The sequence below is a fragment of the Eucyclogobius newberryi genome, unplaced genomic scaffold (genome assembly GCF_026437365.1).
Source record: "Eucyclogobius newberryi isolate DKJ021-1_F unplaced genomic scaffold, fEucNew1.0.hap1 SCAF_3, whole genome shotgun sequence".
NCBI classification, from domain to species: Eukaryota; Metazoa; Chordata; class Actinopteri; order Gobiiformes; family Gobiidae; genus Eucyclogobius; species Eucyclogobius newberryi.
Window position 1 is genome coordinate 6,343,544 of NW_027315945.1, and position 18,241 is coordinate 6,361,784.

The 18,241-nt window shown below is 42.1% G+C and overlaps 1 protein-coding gene across 1 annotated transcript in view; it reads right to left on the reverse strand.

The window, feature by feature from the left end:
• Nucleotides 1-18,241, reverse strand: part of thsd7ab (thrombospondin, type I, domain containing 7Ab) — a 488,245-nt gene that overhangs the window by 123,778 nt on the left and 346,226 nt on the right. Inside the window, exons 14-15 of the mRNA XM_072460164.1 lie at nucleotides 17,482-17,778; nucleotides 383-561 (exon numbers count right to left, since the gene is read on the reverse strand). Of these exons, the coding sequence (XP_072316265.1) occupies nucleotides 383-561; nucleotides 17,482-17,778 (476 nt within the window). The remainder of the gene's footprint in view (nucleotides 1-382; nucleotides 562-17,481; nucleotides 17,779-18,241) is intronic.

Here is an 18,241-nt window from a genome sequence, read left to right on the forward strand (position 1 = left end):
TAATCTGTTTACTGTGGCGATGAGCGAGTTAATACTGCGCTTACAATTACTTCAGAAAAATGTCCTTTCATAGTTCTACATAAAGAGGTTGTACACGTACAACTTCTCTCTGTAAATCTCTTTTTGAACCTGGAGTTTTGACTGTTTTTCACTGGCGCCGTGGACCATCATCTTTGTTTGTTTAGTTCCCGTAAATCAGCTCACTCTGACATCGTAATTACTGTAAGTAATTACTGAAGGAAAAGCAAAAATGTGAAAAAGATTTACTAAAAATGCCAGAACTGAAGTGTCCGCGTACAACACAAGCGACCTTGCGTACAACCAGTTGTACATGTACCAGAAACACTGTTTTAGCGCTTCCCCACATGTAGCATTGTCATACCTGGTTGATGTGGTCCAGTTTGGGGCAGGGTCTCCCTCCGTTGTAGGGCTTCTCTCGGAGCCACTTGGAGCGCACCTTGACCCCACTGCCACAGGACTTACTGCAGCGCGACCAGTTGGACCACTCACTGAGCTTACAGTCGGAGGGGCAGGGGATGATGCACGCCTCCTCAATGTACCCTGCAACACAACAACACTCCTTTTAGTTCAAGCTCACATCATGCTTTATTCAGGCATTTTTTGATACTCATTTACGGATTATAAACAAATTCCTGATCATTTACTGACCTTAGCATTATAATTCATATTTCACATTGTTTTGCTTAATCATTGTATGAGTATGGTAGAGAAGTAATAGTATGGCGTTTCAACTGGCTCATGGTGGCCTGTGTTTCCAGGCTCAGGGCCTGGTTTCGCATGGTGGGGCAGACATCACTCAAACATAACAAATGTTTTCTAAATAAATAAAATAGAAATCCTACCTGAATTATACTTCTAAAGCATAAGGCCAATCTCAACTATTCACAAACAAACATTTAGTAATTCCAAGTTTGATGTGGGCTCAACATATAAGTTGGCATCAGTGGAAATATGGCTCTTCATCACGAATCAAGATCAAGTCAGTTTTTGGTGAGAAATTATATTTTTCTCTTTATATATACTTTTTGCTGTCTTTTTTGGCCTGAGTCTGCATTCTCTCTTAGCCAATCATCTCACTGTGGTGTGTAGCTCCTCCTTAGCTTAAGCATTCCAGGCGCCAGAATAAGCCAGACCGCTTCGGAAGCGTAACCTTGTGGGCTGCACTTGGATTGCTTAAATGTGCCAGTACATTTCACTTAAAGGGCAAATATTATGCAATATTTGTATTGTTATTAGTCTTAAAACATGCCCTCGAGTACCTTTAGTTTGGCTTCATAAAATTGTTTATAACAAAATCAAATTACATTTGGGTCTCTGCTGTTTACCTCAGAATTACTCATGTTTTGACTCCATCTACTGGCTGAGAAGGGAATCACAAACATGCATTTTAGCGCATGTCGGCTTGGCCTGTTTACTTCCTGGCCTCAGCCTCGAAGAGAAATTCACCGCACGAGTCTGGTGATGATTTACTGGCTTAAAATACAACAGAGAAGAGTTATCGAGAAGATTCAGAAGAGTGATTTTGATATTCAAACAAAATCATCAAATAAAGTTGAATGACACTAAATGTTTCTCCAGGTATTTTTTGATGATGACATGGTAAGAAGGTTCAAAAGTCAATTTTGCATAATATGTGTCCTTTTAAGACAGTGGAGACACTTTGGTACTTTACCAATCCGCTCCAGAAGAAACCAGTGGAAACATGCTGTTTCTGTGACCCTAGTTGACAAAAATTGTCAGAGTGAAGAAGTAGAGGCTAAAAACAGTAGCTGGTAGGAATAAAAGCTGGTAAAAGAAAACACAACTTCATGAAGGGAATTCCAAAGTAGACCCTTCAAAATATACCTAAAAAAAGGCCAAAGTACAAAATTCTCTTAAATGTACATTTCATGACAAATACAATCCAATTTACTGTATGAAGTCGAGCACTTTAAAAATACATTTCTACATAATTCTTCACTCTTATCATTGTCCTTTTGTCCTCCTAAAAAGAGGCAACTACACTGGTAGTTTTAGAGCATAATTCCATAGAGCTCAGTTGGAAATGTCAGCTGCAGGATTGCTGTGCTGCAGGAAACAACATTAGAGCCGTCTGACTGTATGGATTTACTGCCAACAGGCGCTTGCCCTGTAACTCCTTCTGTTTTCTGTTATGATCCAGATGTAAAGGTGTTGTTTTTGTGCTTGAAAAGACGAGCACTCTATAAAGTTGTCAACTTTACTGTTTGTGGTTTTATTTATTTATTTTTTGCAGGATTAGTCAAATTACTATACAGTAGAAAGTAGAAAGACCTGCCCTGCCTACATTGGGCTGTACTGTACTATTAAATTCTGCTAAATTGTTTGTAAACTTGTAGACTTGTAGGGAAATGTGAGATAGACCTACTAGCAGTTGCAGATAAAATAAAATAATTGTACTATAATTTTTTTTTTTCTTCAAATAAGACGAATAGGTGTATAAGCTGTTGGCTGAATTACATGTTTTGTTGTAGTCTGTTTACTCTAATAGCCCAAAAAATTGAAGAAACAGCGTTTAATAAAAAAATCATCCATCCATTTTCTTCCGCTTATCCGTGGCCGGGTCGCGGGGGCAGCAGTCTAAGCAGGGACTCCCAGACTTCCTCCTCTCCAGACACTTCACCCAACTCCTCCGGGGGGATCCCGAGGCGTTCCCAGGCCAGCCGAGAGACAGTCCCTGCAGCATGTCCTGGGTCTTCCACGGGGCCTCTTCCCGGTGGGACATGCCCGAAACACCTCCCTAGGGAGGCGCCCAGGATGCATCCGGAACAGATGCCCGAGCCACCTCAGCTGGCTCCTCTCGACGTGGAGGAGCAGCGGTTCTACTCCGAGCTCCCCTCCTGTGACTGAGCTCCTCACCCTATCTCTAAGGGAGCGCCCAGCCACCTGGCAGAGGAAGGTCATTTCGACCGCTTGTATCCGCGATCTTGTCCTTTCGGTCATTACCCAAAGCTCATGACCATTGTTGACCTTCAACAATTGTTGATTCGTGAAGGCCAGTGCCGAAAAAATATGTTAGCTATTGTCAAGTAGGAATCCTGCTAAATTAAGCTAAGAGTGCCATTTGCCGAAGGAGAGTCATGGAATTCAGCTGGAGCCTCATCATCAGTTTGCTTCTCCATCAGAATCAGAATCAGAATAGGTTTATTGCCATTGTCACTGAACACAGTTCACAAACATATGAACTTTTTTCGGCGTAAGGTGCAACATAAAACAATTAATAATAAAATAATAGTAGCAACATCTATAGAATCAAACATGGCATGCATACATTAAGAATTTACTATTAAAATAATCTAAAAATAAACTCTGTCTCAGTATGTACACAGACATTTACACAAACATTAACAGATATTCGGAAATTGTGCAGAAAGTGAACAGTGTGTGAATAGTATTGGTTGAGTATTGTTAAAGTGGCAGGTGGCAAGTGTTCATAAGTCCAACAGCAGAGGAAAATAAACTGTTCTTGTGGTGAAAGGTTCTGGTCCGTATGGACCATAGCCTCCTGCCTGAGGAGAATGGTTCAAATAGTCCATGTCCCGGGTGAGAAAGGTCAGTTGTGGTCATACCTGCTCGTGCCAGAGCCCTGGAGACGTACAGGTTCGGCAGAGATGGAAGTCTGCAGCCTATCACCTTTGTGCTGCACAATGCACAATAGTCTCTGTTTGTCCCTGGCTGTGGCTCCAGCGTACCACATGGTGATGGAGGAGGTGAGGATGGACTCAATGATGGCCGTGTAAAACTGCACCATCTCTGCTGGCAGCTTGGCTTTCCTCAGCTGCCACAGGAAGTACATCCTCTGTTGTGCCTCCTTGATGAGGGAGCTGATGGTGGGTTCCAACTTGAGGTCCTGGCTGATGGTGGTGCCGAGGAAGCAGAAGGAGTCCACAGTGGTGATGGAGGAGTCTATCAAGGTGAGAGGGGGCTGAGGGGCTGTGACTTTCCTGAATCCACGATCATCTCCACTGTCTTTTGGGCATTGAGCTCCATGTTACTACTGCACCAGGACATCAGCCGGTCCAACTTCCACTTGTAGACAGACTCATCCCTGTCCAATGGAGGTGGTGTCGTCCGCAAAATTGATCCGTTTTATGGAGTCGTGGCTGGAGGTGCAGCAGTTTGTGTACAGGGAGAAGAGCAGAGGAGAAAGTACTTAGCGCTGTGGAGCACCTGTGCTGATAATCCAAGTGCAGTGCGTGCAACTGGAGACATTCTTCTCCAATTGCATGCACTGCCTCCGATCCGTCAGGATTTTTAAATTATTACTAATTAGTGTCTACAGCAGGGGTGCCCACAAGAGCTACCTATAGATCAAAATTATTGTATAATTTAGCATTATTTTTATTGTCAGTATTAAACAGGTTTTTATTTTTGTTTAACTAAAAGCCTAATATTGTTTATCAAATACAAATGTGCAATATAAAACGGAGAGAGAAAATCTATTTAACTAGACCATTTAATACAGCAAGTATTTTGAAAATAAAAGATACTGACCATAACTACGCTAAATTATAGAAGGTTGAGCTTAATCAGAACCTTCTCTCTCCTCCTTCCTCTGCGTTACACTTTGGCGCTTTCCGGTGCTTTCCGGTGCTTTTCGTGGCTTCGGCTGGATCAACCCTCACTGCCTCTGAGATCGACCGGTCGATCGCGATCGACGTATTGGGCACCCCTGGCCTACAGTATAGTCTATTGTGTCTTTAGGCACAAATTGTCTAGCCAGATTCTTTTGTGAGTGTTGGTGGTGGTGGGGAGGGGCTGATGGCACAGATTGGCAGCCTCTCTAGTTTACCACCATCGAGTGTAGCGAGTGAATGATCACTTTGGGTGTGACCTGAGCACACTCACTGGGAGCATATTTAATTAGAATCAGAAAGCTTTATTGAACAGAATTCACAAACTAGGAACTTGCTTTGGCATTAACCCACCCAGACGTCATCACATCACCCCGGTTCTTTTTGCTCTCCATTGGCTTCCCGTTTCTTTTAGAATTGATTTTAAGATTTTACTTTTTGGTTTTAAAGCTCTAAATGGCCTGGCACCTCCTTATTTGGCTGAGCTCCTGTCTGCTCGTAACACAAGCAGGGCTCTAAGATAAAAAAAAAAAAAATCAGCTTTTACTGGACGTCCCCAGAGCCAGACTCAAACACTGGGCGATTGAGCCTTCTCTGTCGCTGGTCCCAGACTCTGGAACAAACCGTGCATCACATCATCACAGATTTTAACCTTTTTAAATCCAGGCTACAAACTTATTTATTCAGACTGGCTTTTAACATTCTGTAATGTAATGACACTTTATTTTGTACAGTTTGTTTTTTTATTTAGTTTTATGTTTTTTTTTTAATGTGTTGCCTTGATTTTATTGTGAAGCACTTTGGTCACTTTGGAGTGTTGTAAAGGGCTCTATAAATAAAGGTTGATTGGTTGGTTGGTTGATTGATTGATTGATTGATTGATTAAAGCGCAACATCCAACAATTAATAATAATAGAAGCAAAATATATCAAAAGTCACAAACTTTAACTCAAATAAACAAGGGCTTTCATTGTTTTTATCACATCATTGTCAGAGCGCAAGGAGACGAGCACTTCTGGTCATGGGGGGTTTACAGAGGGGTGCTGAGTCCTGTGGGGAGGTTATAACAGTGGCCCATACAGAGGCACTGGGGCTGGAACAGACTGGCTGTGAACAGCCTATAAAACTTACCTGTTCTTTACATCTTATCCCTGGTCACTCTTTTTATATTCAATATAATTTTTAATCTCTAAAAGTATTAACAATTCTGCAGGAATAGTAATTTGTTGTAATTGTTGTAATAGTCAACAAATAGTCAGATTTTCTTTCTTTTTAAAAAAGATTTTCTGGCCCCGTAGACTGCATTAGACTGGAGAGGACAGTTTGAAATGGGGGGTGAGAGAGTGGAGTAAATGCAGTCAATTGTTGGAGTCATTGGAGACATTGCCACCAGCTGCACCTGGAGCCTGGCATATGTATGCTGTGCCTTAAACACTCGACCACCTGGCAGCACCAAAACAGTTGATTTTCTGTGCGTCTAAGTGTTCCTGACTGTTTTTGGGATTTGTTCTTACAGAAGAAAATTAAAAAACATAAAAAACACATTTGTGAATACCAAACATTTTCATAAGAAGGTGGTGGTATACTACTGGTGGTGTGTATACTGGTAGTTGAAAAGAACACGTCATGAATGAGGCTTATTATTCATTACATGGTTTCAATTTCTTGTATATAGGGGCCATTTTGGGTCCCACCAGACTTTACACTGACCACCGAGCACTGCAATCGCAGGTCCGGGAGATGTAAGGGTCCACGGAAAGAATCCCTCAAAAATGAAAAACAATTACTTTTCCATTTTGTCTGGTCTGTTCCCTCGTTCCATCGCTTCTTGATCAAAACATTTATATAAGATTTATATAACATTATATATAACATTTTTCACAACTATTAATTCCGTTGTAAGAATCTGGTCTCATTTTTTCCTCTCTTCACACGACTCACTCTTCAACCACAGACTCATTACAGCAGGGCAGCCATGCACAGCCGCACCATTTCCTCTCATTAGATCCAGGGCTTCAACAATCAGGCAGCAGACTTCTAGATCAGGATTCTCCAGCTGTAAAGTGCTTTAGATGTTGATAGCTGGACTGCAGGGTCAGGTCTTAAAGTGGAAGTGGTTTGATGCTCATTTTAGCAGAAAACTGTGGAGCTGGATAAGGAACAAGTCTATGAATATTATGAATATGTTCAGATTGCACTTGACAGAGTGGGGCAGAACTAGCACTGAATACAGATATGAATATAAAATATAACTGGTACACTGCATTATCTCACCTGCAAAAATTAACTGTGGCGTTTGTACGACATACATCTTACTGTAAATTCCAGTCCAGAGGCTTGGAAGGGAGGGCATCCAACATAATATTTCTTGAATTGTTTAGATGATAACGTTTAAGTATAAATGTTCGCTAAACCATACTGGCCAAACCAATTTAATTAGACATGAGGATACTTTTACCTTTGCTTTAGTTTTTTACAGTGGTTGGTGGTTCGAATGATATGTCCTTGGGCAATACACGCAATGAGTAATTGTGGGTGGTTGGAGAGGTTGTTGTTGTTTCCGTCAGTCTACACCAGGGCAGCTGTGGCACCAGAATTGTCAGGTTTCGATTGGCTCTGGTCCCCCAAACCGGTTCGCTTTAGAGAATTTTAGTGAGACGTGGCTGAGAGAAGAAACTACTTCTGGTAAATTGCCAGCTTTCTCTGCATTTATTTCACTTATCTGCACCTCTATGCCGCATTTTAACCTCTCGTTATGTATTAAATAATTTGCATCAGTGAATTGTTTGTATAATGTTAGATTATATTTCCAGTGCATTAAGTGTTGTGTGTCGATAAACAGGAAACAGCCGATGCTATTATGTGCTAGCTTTGTTTTGCCAAGTCTAACAGTCAGCATTTGGTGATAAATTATTATTTTTGTTTATGCTTTTTGCCGCCTTGTTTTGACCAGAGTTTGAATTCTCTCTTGTCTTTTCATTTTGCTGTGTCATCTACACACTAAAGCTGAATCATATCTGCTTTGGATTGCATAAATGGTATTGTACGATTCACTTAGGTCAGTGGAGAAACACTATGACTTTACTCAAAAGTGAACCAGTGGAAACATGCCTTATCTCAGAGGAGACAAGCAGGTAATACCACAAGGCCAAGTTACAGGTCAGGTCTGTGGTGTCGAGATACTGCACAGAATAGAATGTAAGTTTTCAGGGTATTTATTTAACAATAAAAACATGTGTAATTGAATTAATGCGAGATGAGTTTACTAGGGAATATTCACTTACATAGAGTCCTTTTAATATAGTAAATATTATGTATATACTTCGATAAACTTATCAAGCACAATATACATTTTTGAACCCTATCAAACCACATTTGGACCACTGCAGTGTGCCTGGATCAAAGGATAAAGACTTCATCATTATTAATTATCTTTAGCTCTGCCTGTATCGTGCCAAGCCTCTGGGGATGTTCTCTGCTCCCCACCTAAAGCAACATTTGTTTTCTAGCATTCGGGGACGCTTTGAGACAAAACAAAGACAACTCAAAACATCCTCTTCCCCCTTGTCACACCCACGCACACACATGATTAGCCCCGATCTGGAGCTCACAAATTCTGCTCCATCATTCCTGCCTCTGCCGCCATCTATTACACGGCCATTTCACCCTGCATGGATCTCCAGCCCAGTGTGTTTTGGGTGGGAGATGACAGCGTGCGTGGAGCAGACAGGCGCTGGTGAGAAGGTGAGGGACATTGTGTGAAGATGTCACCTTAAAACACAGACATATAAAGTATAAGTATAAAATTATTTGTTTTAATAATATTTAACATGGCATTCCAGGTGGAACTTGGTGCATGAAACGTAGTGCTGCATTTTGGAGTTTAATTTTGAAGGGGGGAGAATTGAGATGATTGCTGGATACTACTTCATATTTATACAGATCATTTCCATTCACACAGAAGTGTACATGGACACAGGAGGCAAGGAAGGGGAAGTCTCTTCCCGAAGGACACAACACCAATGTGAGTTGGAAGAGACAATTGAACTTCCAACCTATTCTTTACCGGTGTTTTAGCTACTGGTTCCCAAAATGCAATGCAATATATTCAGTTGATATAGTGAAATATTATTCATATATATTGTAGTGCATTTGTAGACTTTACTGTCATTGCAGAGACATTTCCCAATAACAGCAAGGCAATTGAACAAGTTCAAGAACAGCAGGAGAAATAAGAGTATTAGTTGGGCGGACCAACTTTTTTTAGCTATTTTTATGCTGCTTGCTTTACAATGGACGTGTGTGTCCCTTTTGTCTTTCATTAACCACTGTGTGACATCCACATCTCCAGATCCTGAGCTAAGATCTGCGTCATGCCTACCTCAGTGTACCAGATAAAAAATCTTACCAGACACAAGGACCCAGGACACAGGTTTCTGGGAACACGTGAACTACAAGATCTATAAACTACTAGGGCAACAAATGAGGATGTGAAAAACTACTGCACATGTTTAAAAGAGACATATTATGCATTATTAGGTCCGAGCCACTGAACACTGGACCAGCTCTATACCTTCCATCGGGTGCTCGAAGGTTCATGGGAGTTTGCCCAACCAGTCCACATGTGCTTTGTGGATCTGGAGAAGGTTTTCGACCGTGTCCCACGTGTGTTCTTTGGGGGGAGCTCCGGGAGTACGGGGTCCGGGGCCCTTTGCTTAGGGCTGTCCAGTATGACCGGAGCAGGAGCTGTGTTTGCATTGCCGGCAGTAAGTCAGACCTGTTCCCAGTGCATGTTGGACTTTGTCACTGTTTCTGTTCATAGTTTTTACGGACAGAATTTCTAGGCGCAGTCAGGGGTCGGAGGGTGTCCGGTTTGGGGACCACAGGATCTCATCTCTGCTGTTTGCAGACAATGTTGTCCTGATGCCTCCATCAAACCCGGAAGCGGCTGGGATGAGAATCAGCACCTCCAAATCCGAGGCCATGGTTCTCGACCGGAAAAAGGTGGCTTGCCCTCTTCAGGTGGGTGGGGAGTCCTTGCCCCAAGTGGAGGAGTTCAAGTATCTCGGGGTTTTGTTCACGAGTGAGGGAAGGATGGAGCGTGAGATTGACAGGCGGATCGGTGCAGCGGCTGCAGTGATGCAGTCGCTGCATCGACTGTTGTGGTGAAGAAGGAGCTGAGTTGAAAGGCAAAGCTCTCGATTTACCGGTCAATCTACGTTCCTACCCTCACCTATGGTCATGAGCTTTGGGTAATGACTGAAAGGACAAGATCGCGGATACAAACGGTTGAAATGAGTTTCCTCCGCCGGGTGGCTGGGCGCTCCCTTAGAGATAGGGTGAGGAGCTCAGTCACACGGCTGAGGTGGCTCGGGCATCTGTTCCGGATGCCTCCTGGGCGCCTCCCTAGAGAGGTGTTTCGGGCATGTCCCACCAGTAAGAGGCCCCGTGGAAGACCCAGGACATGCTGGAGGGACTATGTCTCTCGGCTGGCCTGGGAACGCCTCAGGATCCCCCCGGAGGAGTTGGGTGAAGTGTCTGGGAAAAGGAAGTCTGGTAATCCCTGCTTAGACTGCTGCCCCTGCGACCCGGCCTTGGATAAGCGGAAGAAGATGAATGGATGGAGGTCAGAGCCAAAGGACAAGAATCGTCCCGGCAAGGGACTAATTAGAATTGCCTCCCGGGCCGGGAAAATTGCGAAAACCAAGCATTGACCAAGGCTTTCTAACGCCTGTTTAAAATTTTATATTAAATAAATAAATAAATAATAAAAACAAAAAACAAAAATTTAACCTCCCGCAATTATTGTCACAACATTTCTGGGGTGAAATTAATGTTTAAAAATGGCTCAATAGTGCCACCTCAAAATTCAAAATACATTACGGTATTGCAGTGCCTTTTTCATCATAGACAAATTAAACTTGGTACAAATATTCCTTGAATACGTATAAAACATATATTATTACCCCCCGCTAAATCCCACAAGAAGTCAGCCATTGTGCGCGGAACCAGCCACTACATTATTTTTTCCACCTTGGATGGAAATAGCAAAAGTTAAAAGTTATTCCCTTGCTCAAAGGCGGTGACAAACATCTGACTTGTAATTATCGACCCATCCTAATTTTCTAAAATATTCGAGAAATTGTAAAAAGATTACATACTTTTCGGGCTATACAGCGCTCCTGAATAAAAGCCACGCACATGAAATTCATTAAGAAAATAGAACTTGTCCATAACATGAGATATTTGCACATAAATCTACGCGTTAGTGATGCGCCTTTTGAACCGGAGGTCTCGCGGCTGACCAGAGGTTCGCTGCACTGCATTACTAATTCAACTATTAGAATATGTGTTGGATTGTAATAAAAACAATTTGGGGGGGGGGGATGCTCTACAGCATCCCCTTGAACATTTGAATTGCGCCAAAAATATAGATGAACAAATTGACTTTGTCATACAGTTGACATTTGGCAAACGTATTCAACATTTTACTCCTTATCACACTGAAAATAAAAGCCAATGAGGACATCATTCTATCTCCAATCGGGCGGCTGTGTCAATGAATGAAGTAGTAAAATGTTGGTACCGTTTGTGGGGGAAAGGTCAAGGTAAGCTCTTTGCAGTGGCGTCTATCCTGTGGTCCCAAGGGGCCTTATCGTGCAGCTTTAATTTTTTTTTGTACTTTTACTTTATCTAGAACTTAAATTAATATATACACCGAAAACCATACATTTGTTAGAACTCCAGCTGCTGGTATCTTAGGGAATTACCATGAAAAAAGGCTAGCCATCAGCAACCAACCCTGTCACGTTAATATACTGTTAGCACACAGTTGTTCTCTTTTTCCACATAGTTTAGTAATTCAGTCAATCACATTTATTGGCAGTCAACAAGGCAAACTCAGAGAAGCAGCAGAGAAGACGACCTCATAAACAGGACTAATAAAACAAGTGTGAATTAAACTAAATACAACTCTAGTTATGTTTTGGATCATTAACATTGAAAAGCTTAAAAACAGTAAATTTGTGTCAATATACAGATAGTGTTCTGGAGTTAGATTAACTTAAGTAACAGTACTCTTATTTAAGCTAAGTCAATGCCCTCCTGCTCTGGAATATCTTTTCATCAACTGCAAACCATTCTACTTTCCACGCAAGTTCGCCTCATTCATCCTGGCCGCTGTTTACATCTTGCCGAGCGCTCGCAGACCTTCCCGGACTTCTTGTGTATTATCCTGGGCGATTTTAACAAGTGGAATCTCAGCCGCGAACTGTACCGTACAAGTAGTTTATTAAAGTCCCGACCAGAGACTAGAACACGCTGGATCACCACATCATGGTCCACCTGATCCCCACGTACGACAGAGGCTGAAGCTCTCCAAACCTGTAGTGAGGACTGATTCTAGCAATCAGAATCAGAAATTGCCATTGTCAATGAACAGAATTCAAGTGAAGTGGACATTACAGACTGGGAGGTGTTCAGGGCTGCCACAGATAGTTTGGATGAGAACACGGACACTGTGACGTCATACATTCAATTCTGTGAGGAAAACATTACAACAACACACACCAAAGTCACCTTCAACAACGGCAGACCCTAGTTCACATCAAAACCGACGAAGTTGAGGCAGCAGAAGGAGGCAATGCACAGGGCCGATGACAGAGAGCACAACAAAGTTGTGATGCAAAGTTTGGATTTAGCAGGGAGGTGTCGAGAGCAAGATCTCAGTACAATACGGGTCTGAAGCAGCAGTTCTCCAGTTTTTGTGTACATAGTAAGCCCATTTTTATTTTTGATCCTAAAGCAGATCTAAATTGTTTTATGTCGCACCGAATCACCAAAGCAAGTTCCTATGTTTGTGAATTCTGTTCATTAGCAATGGCAATAAACCTTTTCTGATTTCTGAAGTACCAATATGGGTTACTCGGGTGATACCCAGCTTCTTTGCAAGCGGCAGTTCCACCAGCATAGAGGAGTTTCATTTGCAGAGCTCAGTGTTTTGGAAAATTACATTTTAAAAATATAATATAATGTGTTTTTGTAAACACTCTGTTCCCTCTCCGGGGAATGGGGCAGATTGTGTACGGGCACACAGGACACGCGCTGAATATGTCTACAGCAGTTCAGTCAGAAGAGAAGAGAGAGATAAGAAAGGATAATGGATGGAGCAAAAATATAACAATAAAGTCAATAGCAAATTGAGTTTCTGTATGTTGATAATATTTTTGTGGGACACAGCAGGAGTTAAGAGGAAAAAAGTTTGACTATAATGTTATTTGTTCTTTCTTAGTTTAGCTTCAACTTTTCTTGTGCTGCCCGGTAGTCAAGTGGTCAAAGCTACAGTTTAAGTCTAACAACAGGCTCTGTTATAATCACTACTTCCAGTCCAATTCTATCTCTATGGGGAATTTGCCGAGTTGTGCTACAATGAATATAGTTAAAGATCAGGTTGTGGTGTGTTTTGGAATGCCCCTATTAGTCATAAATGATGTAGATTAATGAGGCATGGCAGGCTGTCTTTAACACCAACATTTCATTTGACTTAAAAACGATTTATCTTGGATGGAAAAATCCAGCAATGCTATCATATGTCTCGTTTCCTCGTCACATTTTAGGTAGTTAATGTTAAGGGGAACCATCTGAAGCTTCTTCAGCAAAACATTAATACCTACTCAGTCTAATTTTCTGAAATGTTCATTGACAATTACAACTCAAAAAAGATCAATAAAAGGTCTAAATATCAAAAGCAATTAATTACACATTTGGTTACATAGACTACGCCTGGGATCAACTTAGTTAAAATAAACGCTGGTATTGAAAAGTAAGTTTTAATTCATACATTTTTTACCGCTTGTTCCTGTTTAGGGGTTGCAGGTGACTGGGCCATTTGGGCCGTAGATGGAGTACACCCTGGACAGGGGCCAGCTCGTCGCAGGGTTAAAAGTTTTGATTCATTCTAGAATAATCTAAGGAAACCTCACTTAAATGCCACTCTGCAAGTTTCACGCACTCTTAGATCAGGTCTTATGTGTCCGAGGGAAGGCTCAGATGTGGATCAAGGCCCTTTCTAAGCTCCTTGGTCCTTAGAGCTGTCTATGGCACTGATCTTTGTGCAAAAGTCCAAAAATCCATTGACTTGTGCATTCTTTACTAATGAAAATGGCCGCTTCAGCCATTGCTTGAATGCAGATGTGGGAGATAAAGGAACCCTCTCCCGGGTGGGGGAGGGCACCTGGGGTCACTGACTTAGAAGTGTCTGCTGTTCAAAGATCCAGAGCAAGAGCCTCCAACAATGCATTAGACCTGAAGAGTCATTTTTTTATATCCTTTTCCTCCTTTGTCCATGAGCACGAGGGATCGCACCCATGATAGGGGGAGGGGCCCCTGGGGTCGCTGTCCTGATGTGTCATGGGTCAGGGTCCAGAGCAAGAGAGACTGGAGGCTCGGTGGTCTTTTTTTCGGACCTCGGAGGTGTGGCTTAAAGTGGGAGTGACTTTATGTCAATCTTATGTCTAATTTGGACAAATTTAACTTAAACCAGCAAAATGACATATAACTAGGGATTCTTACCGGTACGCCGGACCAGATCTGGACTTGTAAAAATGTTTCGGTTCAGGTCCAAAAAAAACCAATCCCCGGTGATTCGGTACTGGACTCTAGCACTCACATACTATATGTAACCCGGGTGAAAAACACGCAGTCTCTTCTCTATTTTTTCTCCTCTCTTCTCCGCTGGGGCAGCTGTGTGTTAATGCGCCAGCCCACGTGACCCGTTGCGTAACATGCGTAACCAGTTGGGTCCACGCACCTAGCACTTTGTGGCCAATCAGGGGCTAATATTAGCTAGTAGCACAAATATTAGCCGGTGCGGGGCTAGTGCGGAGAGCATGCGACGCCGGTAGGTTTTTAAGTAATCAGCTGGTCTAATTTGGCTATTACATCGCGTAAACTTTACATAACTCACTGTTCCATCATTAGGTGTTGATCATCCAGTCCTTGTTGTGTCAGGAGAGAGATCTGAGTCAGAACTAAACAGGGATTCGGTGAGTTTGTTGTCAATGCTAATGTTAGCCACACATCCATTCATTTGTGATGGGAGATTAGCGTTGGGTTTTCTCCACTGCTTTTGTACTGTGAACTGATATACAATCTGTGAAGTGTTATTTAACTTGATTAAGTATTAATGCACTGTTGTGAGGTATTTTCTAAACATTGTATTGACTCTTTCACTGGTGCTAATGAAGTGAGCTACATTTTGCCTAGAGTAAGCCCTGCCCTTTCAGGCTGCGAAAAATAGACAGGGGCCCGGGGCCCGTAAGCCCTCAAATCGCTGGCGGGCAGGAGGCCGTGCCCCTGTATCGAAATTCCTCTAAAAAAATCAAGATTTAACAAGTAATTGGGCCATATTTGGGGCATTTTCATTGCTTAAGTTTCGTTTTGACAGACACTTCGCACTACAGTGATCCCTCGCTATAACGCGGTTCACTTTTCTCGGTCTCGCTGCTTCGCGGATTTGCATCATGCATTGTGTTCTGCATTCTGATTGGCTAAACAGTCTCTCCGCGTCTTCTCTACCTGTGTGTCAATAACGTTATGGATTAATATATACACGTACGGAAAACCGCTTGCCAAATTGAAGTTTGCGAGGCCGGTGAGAGCGGCGCGCGTGAGCTTCAATGTTTTATGGAGTATTTCATTGTATAATAACTAAAAAAATAAAGGTTTCTACTTCACGGATTTCGCCTTTTGCGGGTTCTTTTTGGAACGTAACCCCCGCGATAAACGAGGGTTCGCTGTATTCTCGCTTCTCATTGGCCGAGCGGTGTCCGTGATCTAATCTCGATGAAAGCGGGCATCTGATTGGCCGCTGCGCTCGGTCGTGTTCGGGTGTACTCGGAAATGCCCGGTCTAATTTTACGCCAAAAGTGATATCTAGGTTGGCGGGCGTCAATCTACTCAGTCTATTCAGTCTTTTTAAAGTTGTTTGCAACAAAAGCTGTATGTCAATGTGGAAGTATCCAAGGGCCCCGCCCCCTTTGGAGTTGTTAGCATCGGGGCAATGTATATAGTGTTAGTAGTTTATTTTGTAGGCTGTGATTTTATATATTCTACAAGATCTCCGTGTGTCAAATGCTGTAAACAGTATTTATTTTGTATCTAAGAAACATTATTATATTGAATTAAACAGTTTTAAAGATCATGATCTCTGGTTTATAGGAATGCAGTATTTGTGCTCTTCCTTCATATCAAATAACAGATAAAAGTACTTTAAATTGTTTTACATGCTGATAACGAGGTTTAAAACAACACATGGGGGGCCCCTAACTTTTTTAGATAGGGGGCCCCCCTGGCCCCTAACTTTGAAAATCTATTTCTTAGCCTGCCTTTTTCACATTGCCTTTTTTGTTGCAATATTTGCCTATAATGAATATTTATTAATAATACCATTAGTGTTATTTATTGAAGATTGATATTTGGTGTGCACACAAACAATTTACTGTGATTATTGAAACCTGTGGTCCCAAACCTGAACAATCTGTCACTGAACTGCACCCGCTCTGGTCGGGCCGGTGGTCGGGCCGGTAGGCGACTCACTGTACGCCTTTGAACGTTTTTGACCTTGCACCTCATTTTTGCTGGCTCATTTTTGTTGGTTCAGTTTATTAATTTATACCTCAAATGAAACCATGGACTATCTAGGGTTTTGAACAGTAGCCCATTGGATTTGATCCATTTGAACTGAACTGTGTGGGGGGCGTGGGTTATATTAATACTGCATGTGCAATATATGCACTATCATTGTGAAGCACTGTGAACAACGTTTGTGAATGGCCATTCTGTTTAATTGTTTTTCCTGTTTGTCTACTCTAAATATTGAATACATGGTACCACTTTAAAACACAATTTAACAGTCTCTGTCTGATTCTAGCCCAACAATCAGCTATAATATACAACTTATACATTATATAGCAATCTAATTACATCAATTTATTATACCTGTTACATATATTCTTTTCATTCTAGACAATCTTAAACCTTCCATAGATCGCGGAATTTGCGCTGGAAAAGACTCAAACACTGCCATGCATCGCAAATGCTCGTGAGATTTTGATTAAACAGCTGCTTTGACCGGTTGACCCAGACTGACTGTCAACTAACTTCTGTTAAACAGTGAATAAACCAGACAAGTTGAGTTTATTTCAATCTGCAGTAAAGCCTTGTGTTTGATAGTAGTCCTTGTTCAAGTGTCTTTAACTTAATTTAGCCAAGTTGCTTGTGCTATTCAATAACTATGCAAATAATAGCATAGGTTTAGGTCCGGACTCATTAGGTCCGGACCTGAACCTAAACCTCTGGATTCAAATCCGGACCTGAACTTGAACGTCGGTTTAGGTATGTATTCCTACATATAACATAAAAATACTGCAACATTGTCAATGAACACACATCACTAGCAGTTCATAAGGAAGTACATTAAATATGACTAACACATTTTAAGGAAAAATGGGGCAGGGCTTACTCAGTGTAGGATAAATATCAGAGTTCCCAGATTTGATTCGCAGATTGAGAATAACTCTTAGATGGGAGTCGAAACTTTTTGTTTTTCTAAAAACAGAGTCCAGATGACTACGACTGAATCTTTTTCTACAACGGAACACTCCTGGATGAATGAGGGATTACACCGACGGTAAGTCTCTATGTTTTATCATTACAAGATATGAACTATTATGTCGCGGGTGACTTCTTAATTTCATGAAACTTCTTATATCAAAGCCTGTGCTAGAGAATTGGTAAAGGGCTTGTTGGAAAGCCACCAGTTGCACCATCTAGCTTGACAATTGTTAACATTTCCAGATCGAACTCTCACCGTGACTGTTGCAGCGAGATGTCTCCACCAGGCGGTTGTCCTGGTTGTAGCACACCATGGCCTGGTAGCGGTAGCCCTGGCCACACTCCTTGACCTCTGGTTGTCCTTTCATGCTTGACCCCGTGGTGACCTCCAGCTGACCTCTGCCCCATAACCCCTCTGCTGAGCCACCAGGCAGGATGCAGTCGGACCAGTTCCCCACGGGCTGGGCATTGTACTTGTCACAGGGGCAGTACTGCGTCTCACTCAGCGGGTACATCTGTGTGTTCTTGCATTTGTCCTTCTTCTTACTCCGACCTAAAAAGAAGTAAAGACATGGTCATGTTTTGATTTTGTGTCTTAAATATTGAAGTTATGTGTAGAGTTGATTGCCATGCCTCATTATTAACTGCTTTTGAGAAATTGTTAACCTGGGCTGTATACATGCACAATGTGCCAATACTTTTAGCACAGTTTGCGGTTGCACCAGAAGGATTCTCATTAGAGCAGGACCCTAATCAAGTGCGACAAGAAATCTAGAAGAAGATTCAGTTCTAGTCATCTCGACTCTCATCCAAGTGTCATTCTCTATCTGCGAAACAAATCTGGGAACTCAGATATTTATCCTACTTTGTCTAGGCCCTGCCCACCGGGTTGGACCTCCTGATAAAGGATGTTTATGGTTTCACTTGAGACTACTGTTCCCAACAGTAGTCAACAGCCCTGTATCAACATCCTATGAACTGACCATCTTTTCTTCCTGCTTAGAATATTCGCCTCA